General features: G+C 40.0%; 2 protein-coding genes across 2 annotated transcripts in view; both read right to left on the reverse strand.

The window, feature by feature from the left end:
• Nucleotides 1-2,932: 2,932 nt before the first annotated feature.
• LOC110262282 (olfactory receptor 10S1) overlaps nt 2,933-22,302 on the reverse strand; it is a 243,652-nt gene continuing 224,282 nt past the window's right edge. Inside the window, exon 5 of the mRNA XM_084976497.1 lies at nt 2,933-5,534. Within this exon, the coding sequence (XP_084832623.1) occupies nt 3,883-4,932 (1,050 nt within the window). The 5' untranslated portion in view covers nt 4,933-5,534 and the 3' untranslated portion in view covers nt 2,933-3,882. The remainder of the gene's footprint in view (nt 5,535-22,302) is intronic.
• Nucleotides 19,354-20,343, reverse strand: OR10G6 (olfactory receptor family 10 subfamily G member 6). Its single transcript, XM_021102701.2, has one exon. The coding sequence runs from the start codon at nt 20,287-20,289 to the stop codon at nt 19,354-19,356; it is 936 nt and encodes a 311-aa protein (XP_020958360.1). The 5' UTR covers nt 20,290-20,343.

Below are 22,302 nucleotides of genomic sequence, written 5' to 3' on the forward strand. Positions count from 1 at the left end.
GAGAAATCCCTAAAAGGAGAAAATAACTGCGATTAACAATTTTTCTTTTTCCCCCACTGGATGAAAAACAAATTTTCTGACTTGATAACTTCACTGTCAAAAAATGCATATGTATCTTGTTCTATTTCCAGGCCTTGAATATGGGGCCAAAGCAGTATTTTACTGAGTTAACCTTTGGCTGGAACCCATAGAGGTTATGAAGGTCTCTGCTCTTAAAGTTCTTATACTCTAGTTTTTCACATTAAATATGCAATAGCAATACAAGGCAGGATTGCTGTTAGTGTCATTATGAAGCCCTATCCTAAACCAGTGCGACTGAGAATCCAGGCTGCCAGAGACAGATACAAAGATGGAAGAGCAGAGTTCAAGAGGGTAATAGATTTTTACTGGAGAGACAGATATACAAGTGTCAAGGCTAAAGCTGAGAAGAAGACTGGAGCTGTGCAGCTCCATTCTTCCATTATTTACCCTGTTATTTCAAGAAAGCAACCACTTGACAAGATAGAGGGATACTTTAGGAGAAGACTAAAGCTGGGTTTAGCTCCATGGCCCATTTTATACTTGGCTCTCCATGTATTTCATCTGTTCTTAGAGCCCACTCTCATGGAAACAATGGGGTTTCCTGGACTATTTGTGGCCATCCCACAGATAAGTCAATAATGCTGAGTTACTAAAACAAGGAAGATTCACTCTGAATTTTAGAGGAATGCTGCATCTTTGTCAACTAAGAAAAATGCACAACCTGAAAGCTGAGAGTTCAGTTTCATTGGGGGTGAAATTGGGACTTAAGCCTGGAGGGCAGCATCCCAGGTAGCCCCAGGAAACGGCTCTGAGGAGGCAAAAGGAAGGGGAGGCTAGGATAGATGAGTTTTTGCAGCAAAGGGAAGATAGTAGGAACAAAAGATTGACAGATAATCGGGGATTTACAGGAAACCGGTTTCTATGGGAAGACGTGAAGGTCTTGGGCTTCCTGGAATCCTTTCCTGAGTTCTCTCAGGGCTCCCTGGCCCACCCTTGGGAGTAGCTGTTGTCAGAGGTGACCACGACATCTTTTGTTTTGTTCCTTTTACTATAGTCCAAAGAGGAAGGGGGAATATCTAGATGGGTCATAAAGGTGAAGGGGGAGGTGCATGCAGCCAGGCACACATTTCACCGGAAGTTTGCTTGCTGCTCTCACGAAGGTTGTTACTAGTCACAGACACCAGGAGTCATGGAAGGATTTTAGGGTTTTTCCTAGATATGAAGAGATGCAAGAATTGGGCTCATACAATTTCCTCTTAAAAAATATCTTAACTCTCTGTAAACCTTTTCTTCCAGTTTTCCCAGGACACAGAGTCTCTCACTCCTGGTCTCCCCACTGAGCTCGGCTCAGGGGGTGCTGTGGGTGGGTAGCTGCAGTGGCTCAAGATTTAATCCATGTAGAGGCAGACGGCAAGTTCGAAACTTCAGTTCACATCTTCACTATTTCTTTCCATTTCCAGTGTATTTTTCCCTTCCAGGAATGCCAGACTAGCATCCTGCATTCACATAGGACTAGGTACAATTCAGGGGTCAGGGAATCCTTATCCAAGAGATATGCCCTTAGTTAAAAGACTGAAATGATTTTGAGACTTCTAATCTAATTGGGAGTTCATAAATAATGGGGGCTAGATTTGATTCTCTCTGAGGTATATTACTGTGTAATTGAACTGTGTGGTCTCTGAAGAGTTGAGTTGAAATCCTGACGTCAAATATTACCGGTTACATGGCCTTAGAGAAGTTGCTTTACCTCCCTCGGTCTTGGTTGCCTTATCGGTATAATGTAAATAATGGCACTCTCTTCAAATGTAGTTTTAAGGAGGAATAATACAGAGAAGGCAATTGCACAGTGTTTTGCATATATGTGCATCAAAAAGGGTTATGGGGGAGTTACCACTGTGGCTCAGCAGTTGACAAACTCGACTGGTATCCATGAGGACACTGGATCGATCCCTGGCCTTGCTCAGTGGGCTAAGGATCCGGCATTGCTGTGAGCTGTGGTGTAGGCCAGCAGCTGAAGCTCTGATTCGACCACTGCCTGGGAACCTCCACATGCTGCAAATGCAGCCTTAAATAGACCAAAAAAAAAAAAAAAAAAAAAAAAAAAGATTAGGGAATTGCGGTTGTGGCTCAGTGGATTAGGAACTCGGCTAATATCCCTGAGGATGCGGGTTTGATCCCTGGCCTCACTCATTGGGTCAAGCATCTGGTGTTGCCATGAGCTAGGGTGTAGGACGCAGACATGGCTCAGGTTCCATATTGTTGTGGCTGTGATGTAGGCTGGCAGCTTCAGCTCCAGTTCGACCCGCAGTTTGGGAACTTCCATATACCACAGGTATGGCCCTAAGAACCAAAAAAAAAAAAAAGAAGGAAAAAATGATCATAGTTACTGTTCAAATAATTATGACTATTCCAGTTCAAACAGTCTTTCCATTCTCCATCCCCACCATCTTTCATATACCCCCTTAAAACACCTCTAACATAATTCTGTAAAATGCCTTTCCATCTCCAATGTCATCATCCACGGTAGGCAATGTTTTCTCTCACAGGCAGGAAGTTAGAATAGTTAATAAACAGGTCATTCTACTCCCTACCTATCTCTTTTTCTCTCTCTTTCCTTTCATTTACCCTGTGTTTTAGCAAGTAAAAAAAATGTAGCTTCTCAAGAAGAATATGTTCATATAGGAGAAAACAAAGGAGAGACAAAGTGGCAAAATGGCTAGTGTATAATCTGAACGCCTTAGCCTGGCATTCAGGGCCATTTTCGGTCCATAGAATCATTTAGTGGGTCATTCATTCCCCCTTTAAATGCAGCATGACTAATAAAGACTCTGACTTCTTTCGCTTACTCTGTAAGAAATGGGAATATCTATTTTGCAGCAACACTTCACATAAATGTATCATTGAGTCCTCATAAAATCCACCGAAGTAGTTAATTTTAATCTTAATATCAGGAAGGCACAGTGACATACCAAGTTATCATAAAATATGCACAATATTCTACATCAAGCGACTGGTGGAATCAGGATGACAGTACCAGGAGGTCCACTTGACTTCCAAATCCATGGTATTTCTACCACTTACTTATATACCATCTTGAGGAGGAGAATAAAGATATTGGCATTTTCTCAGTGACCTTGGGCAAGATGCTCTTCTCCCTGTAGTTGTATTTTATCATCCTAAAACCAGTGGCTTCTTCTCTTAAACTGCGAGATACACAGACAAAGTTTCATTTACTATCTATTTTTCTGTTATTCGTATTTTTTTTTTTTATAGGGCTGCACCTGTGGCATATGGAAGTTCCCAGGCCAGGAGTCTAATGGGAGCTGCAGCTTCTGGCCTGTGCCACAGCCACAGCCACGTGGGATCCCAACGGAGCAGCATCTGTGACCTACACTGCAGTTTGTGGCAAGGATGGATCCTTAACCCACCGAATGAGGCCAGGGATTGAACCTGCATCCTCCTGGATTCTAGTTGGGATCTTAATCCATTGAGGCACAACCAGAGCTCCTGTTATCAGTATTTTTAAAATATGTAGCAACTATTTAATACAATTATTTCATAAAAGGCAAAAAATTCATTTACTAAAATAAACGAGGCATGATTAGCATTTCACATACCTCTGAGCCATACAATTGAGAGGTTGGAGAAACTCTGGGTGTCTTTCAACCCTATCTTTTGGCTTTATAGATGAAGTGTTTGTGACAGACACTGAAACAGGTCACTTGGCGGAAGGGAAGGGAAGGCGTTCCTGGCTAAGCTGAAACTCAGTTCTTCCTGAGTTTCTACTTGAAATATGTTCCCTGCCCATTTTGATAAGGGACTAGATGCTTTCCTGGCAAAGTCAGAGAATCGCCGTGCCGGTCAGGGTGGTGGGTTGCCTGCAGGAGACTCTGGCGAGCCTTGGCCCAGAAATCTTCTCAGAGGCCGCTTCACCTCCCTGTTCCGCAGGGTGTAAATGAAAGGATTGAGCACGGGGGTGACTATGGTGTAGAAGACAGCGGAGGCCCCGGCTCCTGCTGCCCCGGAGCGAGGCTGCAGGTAGATAGACACCGGTGGCATGTAGTACAGGAGCACCACCGTGAGGTGGGAGGTGCACGTGGAGAAGGCGCGCTGCCGGCCCTCGGCAGTGCGGATGCGCACCACCGCCGTCACGATGAAGCTGTAGGACACGACGATGAGGATCAGGCACCCTGCAGCCACAATGCCAATGTTGGCCAGCATGACAAGCTCGTTAATGGTGGTGTCTGCACAGGCGAGCTTCAGCACAGGGGGGATGTCGCAGAAGAAGTAGGCAATGTGACGAGGCCCACAGTAGGGCAGGTGGAAGGTGAGGGAGGTATGGATTGCAGAGTGAACAGCACCTAGGCTCCAAGTGATCCCAGCCAGTCCCGCGCACATCCTCCTGTTCATGGCCGCTGGGTAGTATAAGGGTCGACAGATAGCCAGGTAGCGGTCGTAGGCCATGACTGTATACAGGAAGCACTCGGTGCTGGCCAGGAAGTGGAAGCCGTAAAGCTGTAGGGCACAGCCCTCAAAGGAGATCACCTTCCCATCCAGAGTCAGGAGGCCATCCATGACCTTGGGCACTGTCACTGTAGACAGCCATGCATCCAGGAAGGAGAGGTGCCCCAGGAAGTGGTACATAGGGGAGCAGAGGTGAGGGTCAGAGCCCACGGTTATGAGAATGAGGAGATTCCCAGTTATGGTGATTCCGTAGATGAGCAGGAAGAGGAGGAAGAAGAGGCTAGGATGTTCAGCTGTGTACATCAGACCCTCCAGGAAGAAGGAGTCCACCACAGTCTGGTTGGGGTCTTCTTTTTCCATGAGCATCTTCTTGCCCAGAGAGGAAACTGACATCAACAGACATGATCCGTAATAGCCTTTCCTCTTGCCGGAAACATCATCGGCCATTGAGTCATGTCATCTTGGTCCTGCTTCATCCGTGAAAGAAAGATACACCCTTTCTGGTCACTCCTTTGACTTGTCCTGGTGTTTTCTTGCTGTGCTTTCAAAACGGGCTTTTCAGTATGGGATCCGCAATCTTTGGGGGGCACGGAAAGGGCTGTGAGGGTTATTTGGAAAAATATACTCTCTAGATAATGGTAATATAAACAGGGGTTATAAGTCTTACTCTCATGGAGCATATATATATTTTTTGCAAATAGTCCAGAACCGTGATGCCTCTGCTCTCCCAGGTTACTCTGCATACTGAAGCTCTGGATGACCAGGTTCTTATTGTCTTGTGTCCACAGAGTTGCATCTTATCTTCTGGGAGACTTGCCCAGAGTTTGGGTGTTATTACATCAGCCAAGAACACAGCAGTCCCATCCATTCTTCACCTAGAGGGAGTTCTTTAGAATTTTGGCTCCCCGCACCCAACTCTCAAGTGTATGACAATGAAGCCTGGTAATGCATAATTACCAGGACAGATTGTTTAGTATATATCACACTCTTCCGGTAAACCTTTATTTCAACCTTTTGGGAAATGTTTTCCTATTCCTTCGTTGTTGAGCCTGAAATGAAATTTGAGTTTTCTTCTATCCTTTTAATCCATTAACTCTTACACATAATTAGATGTTGCCTTATATGAACATTTTCTTTAAACTGCTTATTCCTGTTGTATTTTAAATTCCCATAGGTTTTACCTAACCCTGTTTGCACGATGGTGTTTTATGTCCCAATGCTCACTTGTTTCTCTAATGTAGCAAATGTTTCTATATTAGAAGACACTTTGTCAGTCTTCTTAAAACGCCATGTTTAATTTATCTCTCTCCTTTACTATTCCTCTCTGCCTAAAGCAGAAATGGACTCTGTTCAGTGTTCAACATCAACTGCAAACTCTTTCCATTCTTGTCACCAAATCTGTATCTTCTGCAATCGCCTGAAGAAACTCCTCTTACCTAGGGATGCTCTTTGCCTCATCTTCTCAATTTGCCATAATCTCTGCCTGGTCTCATTGCAGCATCTTATGACATGAATGGAATTCTGTTAATCTCTGCCTTCAGAAAGCTACCCTCTATGGCCAAGTTTGAACATTTGCGTTCCTCTAGAAGCCCCTTATAAATATTTTTACCTCACACCAATTTTTCATTCATGACATGCATAGTATTTATGATAATTATTGATCATATCTAAGCATGTACTGTCTTGGACTATTTTAGTGTTCCTTAGGCGTATGTCGTGTCTTCCTAAGAGGAACATAGGGAAAACATCCTATGCCTTATCTAGTTTCTGCTTAATGTTTTTGGGATAGAGAAGTAGAAATTGCAAGGAGCCGAGTTTATTTGGATGCTTCTACTTAAGTTTAAATCACTGGTCAATAAGAAATAATCCCTACTCATTCATTGACAGAGAGTGATCACGGTGCTTAATTTCTTGTTTCCTCCCTTCATCAAATTCAAAATTGGAATTTCAAAAATTTGTGGTGGTTATTTTTACTTAGGATAGAGTAGAACACATAGCATATGACCTTAAATTTCTTCATACTCATTAATTTATTCACTGCAATGGTATTTCCTATGATGCTCCTGATGAGAAATGACATAGCTTGTCCCTGAACAAATTCAGTAATGGAGTAATCCCTGTTTCACAAGACAGCCCAATCCAGTATTGGGTAGATCAATGTATTATAATGTCTTTTATATCAGTAGCATATATATATCCCCGATATTTCGACCAATTGCGTTTAGATTTGTCCTCTTCATATCTATGGAATGGATAAGTTTTTTTTTTCTTTTTTTTTTAGGACAAGTGTTATTGGCTGTGGAGAAACTGAAACCTCTGTATGTTGCTAGCGAGAATGTAAAATGGTAGAGCCCACTTTGTTTTTTTGTTTTGTTTTTGTCTTTTTGCCTTTTCTTGTGCCACTCCCCAGCGGCATATGGAGGTTCCCAGGCTACGGGTCTAATCAGAGCCATAGCCACTGGCCTAAGCCAGAGCCACAGCAACGCAGGATCTGAGCCGCGTCTGTGATCTATACCACTGCTCACAGCAACGCCCGATCCTTAACCCACTGAGCAAGGCCAGGGTTCGACCCCGCAACCTCATGGTTCCTAGTCGGATTCATTAACCACTGCACCATGATGGGAACTCCTGGAGCCCACTTTGGAAAACAGTTTGGAGGTTTCTTAAAAAGTTCAACCTAAATTTACCATACGATGTAGCATTTCCGTTTTTAGAAATCTACGCAAGAGGAATGAAAACTTATGTCTATATATAATGTAAGTGTTTATAGCAGGATTGTTTGTCATCTTTAGAAACAATCCTGGAAACAGTCATGTTTGTTGTTCATCAGCTGGTGAATGGATTAAAAAAAGAGTATGTTCATACAGTGACGTATCATCCAGCAATAAATAGGAACAAAATAGGTAATGCAGTTTATGAAATGGATAGAACTCAAAAACATGACCAGAGGCAAAAGGTCACATGTTGTATGTTTCCATTTTTATAAAATGTCCTATTAAGACAGAACTATAAAGAGTGAAAGTAGATTAGTGGATGACTGGGATTCAGATGAGACCAGGGAATGACTACAAATTGTCATGAGGGATCTTTCTGAAGTGATGGAAATGTTCTAAAATTGGATTGTGGTAATAGTTGCACAGCTATGTAAATTTACTAAAACCATTGAATTATAAGCTTAAGCAGGTAGATTCTATGGTGTGTAACATACACCTCAAGGAGCTATTTAAAAAGAAAGAAAGAAATCAAACGAAGGAAAGTTGGAGTTCCCGTCGTGGCTCAGTGTTAACGAATCTGACTAGGAACCATGAGGTTGTGGGTTCGATCCCTGGCCTTGCTCAGTGGGTTATGGATCCGGCATTGCCGTGAGCTGTGGTATAGGTAGCAGATGTGGGTCAGATCCCTCATTGCTGTGCCTGTGGCAGAGGCCGGTGGCTATAGTTCTGATTAGACCCCTAGCCTGGGAACCTTCATATGCCGCAGGTGCAGCCCTAGAAAAAAGACAAAAAGGAAAAAAAAAAAAAGAAGAAGAAGAAGAAAAAGAAGAAGGAAAGTCGCCAAGCAACACAAAACATGATTTAAATAAATGGAGAGATATGAAGTTCCCATTGTGGCTCAGTGGTAGCAAATCTGACTAGGCATCATGAAGTTGTGGGTTGGATCCCTGGCTTTGCTCTGTGGGTTAAGGATTCTGTGTTTCCGTGGAGGTCGAAGACGCAGCTTGGATCTGGTGTCGCTGTGTCATAGGCTGGTGGCTATAGTTCTGATTGGCCCCGTAGCCTGGGAAATTCCATATGCCGAAGAAAGAAGAAAAAAAATGTAATGCAGTGTAGTAATTATTTATTTTGCCATTCAAATTGTACCATGTTGGCCACTTGGCACTCCTTCAGTTTTTCATTTGTGTCTTATTGATGTGCTTCATCTTTTTCATACACATCCTTATTGTCTGCCACAACAAAATGTTCTGGCCCTATTTTTCTTTCCCTAATCCTAGAATCCATGACTTCTCTTTTATTGGAGAATTGTATTGAGAAACTAAAATCCCATTTCTAAGTGCATTCATTGCTACTGGGGATATATGTATATACTAACCCATCCAGATACATGCATCCACATTTATTTCTATATTTATCTATGAGCACAGATTTTAAAAGGCACTCATTTATAATGATACTTCCAAATTCAAATCTAATGCCACTTCTGCTCTCCCTTTGTCATTTCTTTCCCCAACAGTGAGAATCTTGCTTTTCATTACATAAATTTGATCATTTACACATTCAGTTATTTTCTTTGACTGCTTTTGGATCTTGAGTCATAATTCAAATGTATTCCCCTACATTGGGGAATGGTTAAAGAGTTCACTTATCCATATTTTCTTCTGCTACTTGTAAGTCTTTTTGTTTCACATTTAATCTTTTTCTATTTTCTGTTGTGCATCAGCGATTTCCACTAATCTGTGCTCCACCTCGCTTGTTCATTCTTCTGCCTCCTGTATTCTGCTGTTGGTTGCTTCTAATGAATTTTTTATTTCAGTTATTGTATTTTGCATCTCTGCTTGCTTAAGTTTTAAATCTTGTATTTCTTTGCTTAATGTTTGTTGCAAATTATCAGTCTTTGCCTCCAGTCTATTTCCAGTGTACTGCGTCATCTTCACTCTCATCAGTCCAAAGTCTTTTTCCTGGAGGCTGATAATCTCCTGAAAGCTGTTTTTCTGGGGTTCTTTCTTTCTACCTTATCTGAGTTACAGTTCTCTGCCTTTTCATTCTAATAGGTTTTTGGAGTGGTCTCCTGTTAGCAGACAATAGAGTTGTAGCCTCTCTTACTTCTGATGTCTGCTCCCCTTGTGGTGAAGTTGGTATGGGTCTTGCTGTAGGCTTCCTGATGGGAGGGACTGGTGCCTGCCCGCTGGTAGGTGGGACTGATTCCTATCCCTCTGGTGGGGGGGGTTTGTCTATGGGTGAGAGTAGAGGCAGCTGTGTGCCTGGGTTTTTAGGCAGCCTTTACTGATGGGTGGGGCTCTTATCCCACCTGGATTATTGTTTGCCTGGGGACTTCTCAGCACTGATGGGTGGGGCCAGATCCTCCCAAAATGGCCACCTCCAGAGAAAGGCATGCTGATGTATATTCCCGAGAGCCTTGCCTCCGTTGTTCTTCCCCCACAATGAGCTACAGTCACCCCCTGTTTTCCCAGGAGATCCTCCAAGAACTGCAATCAGCTCCGACCCAGATTCCTATGGAACCTCCGCTTCGCCCCAGAACCTAGTACGCATGAAAGCCTGTATGCACCTTTCAAGAATGGAGTCTCCATTTCTCCCAGTCCTGTGGGGCTCCTGCTCACAAGCCCCCCTGGCCTTCAGTGCCAGGTGCCCCCGGGGGCTCTGCCTACCAATCCCAAATACCCAGGCATGGGGACCCGACCTGGGGCTCAGAACTCTCACTCCTGCAGGTGAGTCTCTGTGATACAGTTACTTTCCACCTGGCGGGCATGGGGTTGCTGATATTGCATAATTGCCTCTCCTACCTCTTGATGTGGCCTTCTCTTTGCCTTCTAGAATAGGATATCTTTTTTTTTTTTTTTTTTTTTTTTTTTGTCTTTTTGCCATTTCTTAGGCCGCTCCCACGGCATATGGAGGTTCCCAGGCTAGGGGTCTAATCGGAGCTATAGCCACCAGCCTACACCACAGCCACAGCAACACGGGATCCGAGCCGCGTCTGCAACCTACACCACAGCTCAGGGCAGCGCGGGATCCTTAACCCACTGAGCAAGGCCAGGGATCGAACCTGCAATCTCATGGTTCTTAGTCGGATTCGTTAACCACTGTGCCACGACGGGAACTCCTGGAATAGGATATCTTTTTGAAAGTTTCCAGTCCATTTGGTTGAAGCTTGTTCAGCATTTGGTTGTAATTCTCTTGTTTTTATGAGAAAAGGTGAACTGCAGTCCTTCTATTCCACCATCTTAATCCCAAAAGCCTTCATGTTTTACATTTAGATTTTAAATTTGTCTGCAGTTCATTCTTTGTGGTGGATGAGATACGGATCTAATTTTTTTTTTTCACCCACAAATGGCTACCCAGTTATCCCAACATCATTTGTTACGAAGTCTATATTTTTTTAAAATACACGTATTTTTTAGTTCATACATAATAGAATGACATTTATAAATGTGTATTTTGCTGTGTAATGTAACCAAGAGACTGTCCTGGCATCATATCTGAGTGTTTTGTGTGCGTGTGTGCTTGATGAGGTGAGAAGCAGACTATATATACACAGCCTTTTAATCAAGCCCTTTAGTGTTACATATGTTTTTGTAATTTCCTGACTGGTATAACTGTTTATTTTTGAAAAAGTTAGGTGAGGATACTGCATAGAAGACTTGATTAACCTTATAAAGTTAAACTGCAGTCATAGACTTTTAGGAAAGGTTAATGGTGAAGCTTATATAAAAATACTAGATTTAAGTAAACTCCAAGTTGGCCAACTCCAAGGATGTATTCTATGAATGTCATTATTTTGAATTGAGACTTAATGCTTAACATTCCTAGATTATGTTTTAAGTGTTTGATATAATTTGTTGAAAGTGTTTATTTTCAGTGTTTCTTTAAATTTAAATAAACCTCATATTTAAAATGTCAAAAAAAAAAGTCTGTCTTTACCACAGAGGTTAAGATGCCATAATTACTATAAAATACATTTCTAATAGTACCTGGAACTATTCCTTGACTCCCTATTCTAGTCTATGTATCTAGTGGTCTATTCAGTATTTGTATCATGCTGTTTTAAATACAGAGGTTTTGGCATAAGTTTTGATGTCTGGTCGGTTTATTCCTTCTCCTAGGTTTCTTCTCCAGTCTTTTATTGTATATTACATTTGTGTTTCCATATGAACTTGTCAAACACCATAAATGCTTGTTCTGTTTAATTGGAATTGCATCCGATTTTAAAATTAATTTAGAGAACTATCATTTCTATAATGCTAACTCATATTATCCCCAAATGGACATGTCTACATCTGTTTATGTCTACTTTTATCTTTTTTAAGAAGGTATTAAAATTTTCCTCATAAAAATTTTGTTCACGTTAAATTTATTTTTATGTATTGAATATTCTTTACTTCCTCTGCACATGAATTTTCTCTACCAACATATCTTCTAACTCTTTATTGCTTGTGTATATAAAGCCTTTGATTTCTGTATATTAAATTTGTCTTTATTACTGGATTTTTATTTATTTATTTATTTTTTTGTCTTTTTGCTATTTCTTTGGGCCGCTCCCACGGCATATGGAGGTTCCCAGGCTAGGGGTCTAATCGGAGCTGTAGCCGCTGGCCTATGCCAGAGCCACAGCAATGCAGGATCTGAGCCGAGTCTGCAACCTACACCACAGCTCACGGCAACGCTGGATCCTTAACCCACTGAGCAAGCCAGGGATCGAACCCGCAACCTCATGGTTCCTAGTTGGATTCGTTAACCACTGCGCCATGACAGGAACTCCTATTACTGGATTTTTAAATTGAGCTAGTTTTTTTTTTGTTTTTTTTTTTTTGTCTTTTTGCCTTTTCTTGAGCTGCTGCCACAGCATATGGAGGTTCCCAGGCTAGGGGTCTAGTCAGAGCTGTAGCCACCAGCCTATGCCACGGCCACAGCAATGCGAGATCTGAGCTGAGTCTGAGGCCTACAACACAGCTCATGGCAACGCCAGATCTTTAACCCACTGAGCAAGGCCAGGGATCGAACCTGCAACCTCATGATTCCTAGTTGGTTTCGTTAACCACTGCGCCACGGCGGGAACTCCGAGCTAGTTTTTTTTTTTTTTTTTTTTTTTTAATTGATTCTCTGGGATTTTCTAGGTATACTATCATAGTATTTGTATATGGGGATATTTTTAGTTATTCTTTACTCATTTTTTTTTTTTTTGCTTTTGCTTTTTAGGGCCACACCTGTAGCATATGGAGGTTTCCAGGCTAGTGGTCAAATTGGAGCTGCAGCTGCTGGCTTATGCCACAGACACAGCAATGCCAGATCTGAGCAGCATCTGAGACACCCACAGCTCACTGTAATACCAGATCTTTTACCCACTGAGTGAGGCCAGGGATCAAACCTGCCTCCTCATGGATACTAGTCGGGTTCATTACTGCTGAGACACAATGGAAACTCCCTATTTTCTTGAATATTTTGATCAGAATGGATGTTGAATTTTGTCAAAGACTTGTTAAGTATCTGTAAATATAGCTATATGACAGTTTTTCCTACACTTGTTAATAGGGTATATGATATTAATGGATCAGTAATATTAAAACAATCTCATATTCCTGCAACACATTCCACTTAATTATGGTGTATTATTTTATTTAATGTGGTATTGGATTTTGTTTGCAAATGTTTTACTTAATGATTTTGAATTGACATTTATGAGTTTATTTCTCCGTAATTTTCTTTCCTTATCTTTTTTTTAAAATCTGGTTTAGTCTCCTATTTATTATTGATCCTTAACTGTCTGTTATCAGATATTTTCAATATCTTTTAATATCCATCTGTTGCCTATATGACAATGAACTTTTTAAAAAATTTTTGAAATTTATTTAATTTTTTTCTTTTCTAGGGCTGCACCTGCGGCATATGGAGGTTCCCAGGCTAGGGGTCCAATCAGAGCTGTAGCCACTGGCCTACGCCAGAGCCACAACAATGCAGGACCCGAGCTGTGGCAACACCTGATCCTTAACCCACTAAGTGAGGCCAGGGATCGAACCCTCATCCTCATGGTTCCTAGTTGGATTTGTTAACCACTGAGCCACGACAGGAACTCCCAACTATGAACTTTTTAATTTTTTATCCTTTCCTAGTCCTCCACTTCCATTTCACCTTTGCTTTAGTCTTATGTATGCATTTATATAATTTAAAATACAGACTGTCTTTTTGCTGAAGTTTTCCCAATCATCTTTTGGTTGGTTGATATTCATTCATTAGCAGATTCTTTAGGAAGGGGTGATAAATGCAGAATTCTTTAAGTTCTTACATTTTTAGCATTATTTTTTCATAGCCTTGATCTTGAAGGACATTTTACCTGAATATAAAACTGTTGGTTTATACTTTCTTTTGTTGAGTTTTTGAAAATATGTTGCTCCTTTTTTTCTTTGCTTTGTATATTGGTTTTAAAATGTCTGATGCCTTAGGCTAACTCCTTTGCCTAAGTAAATTATTTAACCTTTTGGTTGAAGGCCTTGATAATTTTACCTTCATATTTGAAATCCAGTAGTTTTACTAGGATGTGTCTTAGAACTGAATTTATAAAATATTTCAGACACTAGATTTAAAATTATCAATCTATGCATAAAATTAACATAACCTTGATATCAATTTCAAACAAAATCAGTAAACAAAATAAAATTATAGACAGATATCATTTATGAATATATATGCAAATAAGTAAATAGAAGTAAATAAATATCATAACATGAAATAATAATTGCATAGAATATAAGGATATGTTAATATCAGGAAACCATTCATCATATTTCTTGCCACAGTAAGCAATTAATAGGAGGAGAAAGTATCACCCAATAAATTTAGAAAAAATAAATAAAATTCAGTAGTCATTATGAAAAGAATATCTTAGTAAAATAATAATTTAAATCAATTTTAAAAGCAAGATAAGGGATAACTATCACAAGTCATTTTGGGGACATCAGTTTTAATGGTGACAGTTTTCTTGTGTTCCCTTGAAAGTCAGAATCAAGAATACCTATCTCTTTTATCTTTTACTGCTTAACATTTTCTGAATATCCTAGTTAACATAAAAAGATAGGAAAAAGAGAAAAGTTTATGCAGAAGAAATAAGCTTTGTTTTCATTTTTTTAAATTAGTAACAAAGCATTGTTGTAGCTGGATACTAAAAATTAGCAGCTGCTTTGGGAAATTTCAAGGAACTTTTTTCTGAAATTAGAGCTTTTTTAAACAGAAAATATAAATATCCCATTTATTAAATAACAAAAAAGCAAATGTTACATATATAAATACAATGTTATGTGTTTACAATGCACATAAAGTAATAAATAAATATATAACTAATTAACATTATTTAACATGAAAAAGGGAAAATTACTATAGGATCCAAGAATTGCATCAAGTTAGAGGTTAATGTTACACTATAGGTGCTTAGGCCAATACATTATAAGTACAGATTGCTTACCTCTTTAGACTGAATAAAAGGAAAGTCCAAAGGAAGAAATATGGTATTTAGATTATAAGACAGGAAACAGTTACATTTAGTATCAATAAAATCTTGCTTTTATCTGTTTAATATGCAAAATTCTTTACTTAATTTCAATTTCTTGTCAGTGCATTTCATAGCATTGTATCTGAAGGAACCAATACTCACAAGTTCAATACATATTTTATACTTCATAATTATTGTTCCTTTTTTTTGCACTGAATGAAATATCTCTATTTTTTCTTTCATTTTCTAAAGTTTTATTGAAGTACATTTAATTTATAATGTTGTGATCATTTCTGCTGCATAACAAAGTGATTCAGTTATAAATGTACACATAGTTGCTCTTTATTTTAAGTAAACACTGATCAAAAGGAGATTTATAAATATTTATTGCTCATTTTCTCCTTTTTATTCCAGATATGAGGTTTAAAAAGGAAATAAAGGAAAACCCATGAGTAAACCAATATGGAAAATAAGATAGTTCAGCAAAGAGTTGATTATGAAACCAATATTCAAAAATCAAAGGTTGGCGTTCCCGTCGTGGCTCAGTGGGTTAAGAACCTAACTAGTATCCATGAGGATGTGGGTTCTATCCCTGGCTTTGCTAAGTGGGTTAAAGGATCCAGCATTGCATGAGCTGTGGTATAGGTAATAGATGATGTGGCTTGGATCTGGCATTGCTGTGGCTGTGGTGTAGGCCAGCAGCTGTAGCTCCGATTTGACTCCTAGCCTGGGAACTTCCATAAGCTGCAGGTGTGGCCCTAAAAAGAAAAAAATATCATTACCAGATTTCTGCTCTGTCCATAAAAAATTAATTGCTACAGGAAATGCCTTCCAACTGTAAAAGCCTAGCAAAACAGACAAAAATCTATAAAATAATTCTTTTTAGACATTGAACGAAAGGGAACACAGAACTATGATTCCTGAAATAAGGGAACCATGCAGTAAGTCCTAAGGTGGCCTGAACTTAATGCCTGAAGACAGTTTTCACATTGTAGAAACCCATAAGCCAGAGAACATTGGTTAAAAATCCTCAAAGGCTAGTACCTTAGTATGAGGGCTTATTAGGCCAAAAATAAAAGCTGCTGTATCTGTCATTATAAGACCCAAATGAAAATTTTAGAGGTGAATTAAATAACAACTGAAATTAAAAATATAGAAAAGAATCAACAGCAGTTCAGGTATTGAGGAAAAAAATCTCAGTAAAGTTTTTGTTTCGTTCTGTTTTGTTTGCTTTTTTAGGTCTGCACCTTTGGCATTTGGAAGTTCCCAGACTAGGGGTCAAATTGGAGCTGCAGCTGCCAGCATATACCACAGCCACAGCAATGCAGGATCTGAGTCATGTCTGTGACCTATACCACAGCTCACAGCAACGTCAAATCCTTAACCCACAAAATCTCAGTAAATTTTAAGTGTTAGAAATTATCAGAATTGAATAGAAAAAAAAAAAAAACTAAAAAGAACAGGGCCTCAGTCACCGGTGAGACAATATTAAGCAATCTAATATGCATGAAATAGGAGTACCAGAAGGAGAGGAGAGAAGTAAACAGAAATAATATTTGGAGAAATAATGGCTGAAACTTTTACAAATTTTATGAAAACCATAGACCCACAGGGAGTTTCCATCATGGCTCAGCAGAAATGAATTTCGCTAGCATTCATGAGGACACAGGTTTGATCCCTGGTCTTGCTCAGGGGGTTAAGGATTGGCCATTGCTTTGGCATAGGCCAGCTCCAATTAGATCCCTAGTGTGGGGACCTCCATTTGCCTCAGGTGCAACCCTAAAAAAACAAAAAAAGATCCACAGATAAGAAAAATTCAATGAGCATCCATTAGAATAAACATAAATAAACCACACAAAGTTATATCACAATCAAAATACTGAATTTATTGACAAAGAGAAAACCTTAAAGAGACAGAGACAAAAAAAGACATTATGTTAAAGGAACAAAGATAAGAATGACATAAAAGCATAGAATCCTTGCAAGTCGGAAGAAAAGGGGGCACCTTTAAAGTAATATAAAGAAAAAAAAAACAGGAATTCCCATCATGGCTCAGTGGTTAACGAATCCGACTAGGAACCATGAGGTTGTGGGTTTGATCCCTGGCCTTGCTCAGTGGGTTAAGGATCCGGTGTTGCCGTGAGCTGTGGTTTGGTTGCAGAGGAGGCTCGGATCCTGAGTTAGTGTGGCTGTGACATAGGCTGGTGGCTACAGCTCCGATTAGACCCCTAGCCTGGGAACCTCCATATGCCTTGGGAGCAGCCCAAGAAATGGCCAAAAAAAAAATAAAAAAGGGTGAAATTTCATAAAAATATTATTCTAGGTAGTTCTTTCTTTTTCTTTTTTCTTTTTTTTGTTTGTTTTTTATTTTTAGGGCCACATGTGTGACATATGGAGGTTCCCAGGCTAGGGGTCCAATTGGAGCTACACCTGCCGACCTAGGCCACAGCCACAGCAACTGGGGATCCGAGCCACGTCTGCGACCTACACCACAGCTCACAGCAATAGCAGATCCTTAACCCACTGAGGGTCTGAGACCAGGGATCGAATCTGCAACCTCATGGTTACTAGTCGGATTTGTTTCCACTGCGTTTCAACAGGAAATCCTATGTAGTTCTTTCTATGGAGGATTCAGATTCTGGACTCAGACTTAAGTTCACATAGCAACTCTGCTGCTGTTTCAACTCTTGGCAGAGAATAAAGTAAAATTTGTTGCTTGCTGTTTTTATGGGGTAGGTCTTAATTTAGAATGATGAGATATATTTTATATTACTCTATTAAAAATTAAAACAACAAATTAAGTTTCATGTACCTCTTCACTTTTGTGCATGATGTGTTCTTGGCCTTGATGAGAAAAGAGGTCCTCATGTTTGCTTTCATCTGACTTCCAGATCTCTTTTCTGGCCCAGGAGGCTTATTAACTTGATTCTGCTTCCTTTTGTGCTATGGGATGTTGAAGTGCCCATGGCACTGCAGTTTTTTATGTTTGCAAGATAGAATTTGTAATTGCCTCTTCCTAGCCCCAGGGCTGCTCTGCCTGTGCCACATAGACTTCTCCAGAGTATTCTCCTAGAATTATCCTTAGGATTTATATTGTTCCTATCACCTGAAAAATACTATCTATTCCTTTCTTCTCACTGACTAGATTTTATAAGACCTTCAAACTTAAGATGAGCTTATACTTTCCACAATGCCAGCTTTACAAATTCTAATGATCTTTCTCCTTCTTCTTTTCCTAAACTACTACAGTACTTCTTGTACTTACTGAATTATAAACCAATTATTTCTTATTCATTTTCAAGTCTTAGATTTTTATCTCTTTGCTCACTATAAATGCACTTTGTTCTCATTAGATTATAAACTCATTTAGAATAGACAACGATGTTACAGTTTTAGAGTTATACTGAATATGTTTTTTATTATTTGAATTGGATTTCCTATTCATGAATATTTTGATGTTCAGCCTTGCAGCTCTGCTCTTATAGCAGACAGTGAGAAAAGTCACTGGCCATACACATTTTGGCTCAGAAAATTTCTGGTCCATAGAAATAAATTCTTTTTCATTATACTGATTTTCTTAATAATTAGAATTGATTCTGGAGAACATAGTCATACTTCTTGGGCTATACTCACCTATGTACATTTGAAACATCAACAAATGTATCTCTAGCATCCTGTATCCCATAACCTGTGAATGAGGGGTCCCACTTGGACGCTGGCCACGTTATCATAAAACAGCCTTTGGGTCAATCATGCTGCAACCAGGTACATGTCCCATCTCATTCTTCAACTCATTGCTATGAAACAGCTGTGAAAAACCACTGGCATGTGGTAGCATATACATTATTCTACTATTTCACATGATCTGTTTAATTAATATCCTTGAAAGATCAGGGAAAATGAGTTTATATGGGGGAAGGAAGCTTACCCTTGATATACCCATTTCAGTTTTTACCTAAGTGGAGCCCCGTGCAAGCTCACAAGGCCAGAACTACTCAGATCATGATGCTGTGCACATGTAATGGCTCCCCCACCTTGTGGTGAATTTACCCTCTCAAATTCATGTTCATGTACATCCACCATTTTTTTTTAAATCAAAGTAAAAGGCAGAGAGTAAGGAGTATGGGAAAGTCACTTCCTTGAATTTCAGTTTTCCCATAGTTATGTGGGAGTAATATTACCTACCTCACATAATTTTTGTCAAGGTTAAATCACATGGTTTGCAAGAAGGTTATCTGAAACCTGTAACAAGCTATATGGATATCAACTCAAGGATCAGAAGCAATTAATATACATGTAGACTGATGCCACAGAGAAAGAGAATTTTATGTGGATCCTTTACTTATCTTAGACCTTTCCTGCAAGGTGTCATTCTTGTTAAGTTGATTGATTTCCATTGGTTTTAAATGAAGAAACCTGGAAAATCATGTTTGAGAGTAAGTTACAATGTGAAACTTTCTGTTCCCTCTGTACCTAGGACACCTAGACACCTCTGTACCTAGGAGTCTTCTACTCCAAGATACCTCTGTACCTAGGTGTCTTCTACTCTCTGCATGAATCCTTCTTTTGCTTTCTACCTTTAATCTCCCCAATTATCTCATGTCCTATCTGATGCCCCAGATTTTAGTATCTCCTGCATGCTTGCAATGCATGATGTCAGTGAGGCTGCACATCCTTGCGACCTCCCAGCCTCCACAGTGCTGCCTTCATTTCTTTGTTGCGGAGTGTGTAGATGATGGGGTTAAGCAAGGGAGTGATGACAGTGTAGAAGACAGCTACCATTCCATCCAGGGGTTCCTGGGAGCCAGGACGAAGGTAAATGAAGGAGCAAGGCACATAGTAAACAATGACAACAGTAAGGTGGGAGGCACAGGTAGAGAAGGCATTGCGGCGCCCATTGACAGATCGGATTTGCAGGATGGCTGCCACTATGTAGCCATAGGAAGTGAGGATAAGCCCAAAGCAGGTGAGGACCAGGAATCCAATGTCCACAAAGGTGACCAACTCATTGATGGTGGTGTCAGCACAGGCTAGACGCAGCATGGCAGGAATGTCACAGAAGAAATTGTCTACCCGGTTTGGACCACAGAAAGGCAGCCGGAATACGAAGCTTGTTTGGAAAAGTGAGTGGAGGGTGCCTCCCAGCCAGGTGCCAATGGCTAGGTAGTTACAGACACTATGGGTCATGATGGTGGCGTAATGTAAAGGCTTGCAAATGGCCAGGAAACGATCATAAGCCATGAGTGTGTAAAGGAAGCATTCAGTGCAGCCCAGGAAATGGAAAGAAAAAAGTTGGATTACACAGCCCCCAAAGGAGATAATCCTACTATCCAAAAGAAAGCCAGCTAGCATCTTGGGGACAATGGCAGAAGAAATGGTCATGTCCAAGAAAGAGAGGTGACATAGGAACCAGTACATGGGACGGTGGAGCTGGGTGTCCACCAAGATAGTGAGAATGATGAGCCCATTTCCAGAGATGGTGAGGGCATAGATGAGGAAGAAGGCTAGGAAGAGTGGTACTCCCAGCTGTGGCGGGTGGTGCAGGCCCACTAAAATGAAGTGAGACACAGAAGTCTGGTTTCCACTTTGCATTTCCTTTCTGTTCACATCTGCCAAAAGAAGTAGCCAAAGGGAAAATTCAATGCCCTTTAAATTCTCTAGGCATGGAATATATATATTATGTCCCTCCCAAATATGGACAGAAAAGGATCTCATAAACAGATATCTTGCTCATGTGATAGCTCTTGTTCTTAATCATTCTTTCTCCCCATACTTCCCACCCCAACTTCTGATTCTGAGATTCTGCTTGGTTCCAGAGAGCAATTGTTCCCTCCAAGGTTAGAACCTATGTCACAGGTTATATGTATATAATTCAGGAAAGTGAAGGAAAGACCATACACAGAGACTTTCATGTCTGAAAGAAGAACAATCATATAAAACCTAAACCAGTCTATTGAAGAAATGGCTGTGGCTTTCCTTCCGTTTGACCTCTGATCTATGTACTAGAGAATTAGGTTACAACTTATTTATTTAATGAGAGTTGGGACTATATTTCTTAATGTAAGTATGCCAAATAAAAATCTGTGTAGATTTTTTTTAAATGTACTCTCTGAACTGTATATCAAACATAAAATATTCAGAATCTTTGAAATTATGCTAGAAATATCTATTTTCATAAATTTCAAAAATACACAAGCCATTTTTCAATCATTCAGTGAAGCAATACAAAATCTTGAGCCCCAGGGAATCTATTCTGTATGGTTCTGGATAAATGCCATCCATCTTTCCATCCATCCATCCACCCATCTGTCTGTCCATATATCCATTCAGTAAGGTAGCATATATTATATCACAATAGCATGGCCTCTGAAGTCAGACCTGTTTTTAAAATCCTAGTTCTTCTACTTATACTCACTGGCAATCTCGGAAAAGCCATTTAACCTTTCTTTGCCTATTTTTAGAAATGGGAACAATCATAGTGTCTACTTTTTGGGGTTGTTATAAGGATTAAATAAATTCACATAATGCACAACGCCACTCAATAACATTAGCTATTATTTTCTAACTGCTATGTGTCGTGGTTCTACATTAGGCAAATTCAGGCATTGCGTTTATGTCTCAAGTCTGAAGCGAATGTGGCTTACTGTGAGTTGTCCAATAGTAGATTTGAGTCCTTCAAATTTGAAGCAGCATCACAAAGAGCCTTTTCTCCCAGGACTACTGGTGACTGGCATCAGCCATAGTGAGAGGAAGAAAGCAGAAAAGTGGATCAAGCGATGCCAGAGCTCTTCCAGACACTGAGGGGTTGTGGAAGGTGTATCCTTCCCAGTGTCACCTTTTCCCCACCAATATTACCTCTAACAGTCTGTTGACCAACTGGAAGCAAACATATAAAATGGTGGGATACCTTCTTGAAAATTCAGGGACCACTCAGAATCACTTAGATGTCTTTAGAAAATGTGAAATGAATTTTGCTTTTATGCTAGACTCCTAGTATGCAAAAGAGCTAAGGTTTCAGTAGTGGCTGCTCTCTAGCTCTTCTACATCCTGAATCCCTGTGTGTCCATAACTTTATTCCTCTCAGTCTCCTTCAGTGGCACAGAGACTACTCAGCAGTGAGTGAAAACAGGTGCTTTGGGGACGAAGCAATTTCCTGGGTTATGAGATTTTCCTTGTTCAACCTAAGAGAGTCCAGGGCAAACTGAGACAGGTGGGCACCCTAAATAAGGGTCTAAACCACAGAGAAACTAAGTAATCTCTCATCACGGAGCTACAGAATCTCTTCGGAAGCAATTTCAGAAGAAATTCTTAGAGATTTCCTAGACACTTCCTTGATTTATTTATTTATTTATTATTTATTTATTGCAGCACAGTGCCCAGGGGAAAGTCCATATCTACTGGCACCACCTATAGGAACAGAGACACATAATCTGATGTCCACATACTTCCTAGCTTCTTCTCTCTGTGCTCCATCCTACAAATTTGTGCTGTAGCCAAACATTTTTCTATTTCCTTAGACATTCGTCCCTTTCATATGGAATGGCCCTGTTACACTGATGCCTGAAACATTTCTATTACCCTTTTAAGAGCTCATTTGTGTGTGAT

This window comes from Sus scrofa, chromosome 9 (genome assembly GCF_054392235.1).
Source record: "Sus scrofa isolate SSC_HxYL_T2T_F1_AM1 chromosome 9, Sscrofa_HxYL_maternal_Yorkshire_Landrace_v2.0, whole genome shotgun sequence".
Taxonomy (NCBI): domain Eukaryota; kingdom Metazoa; phylum Chordata; class Mammalia; order Artiodactyla; family Suidae; genus Sus; species Sus scrofa.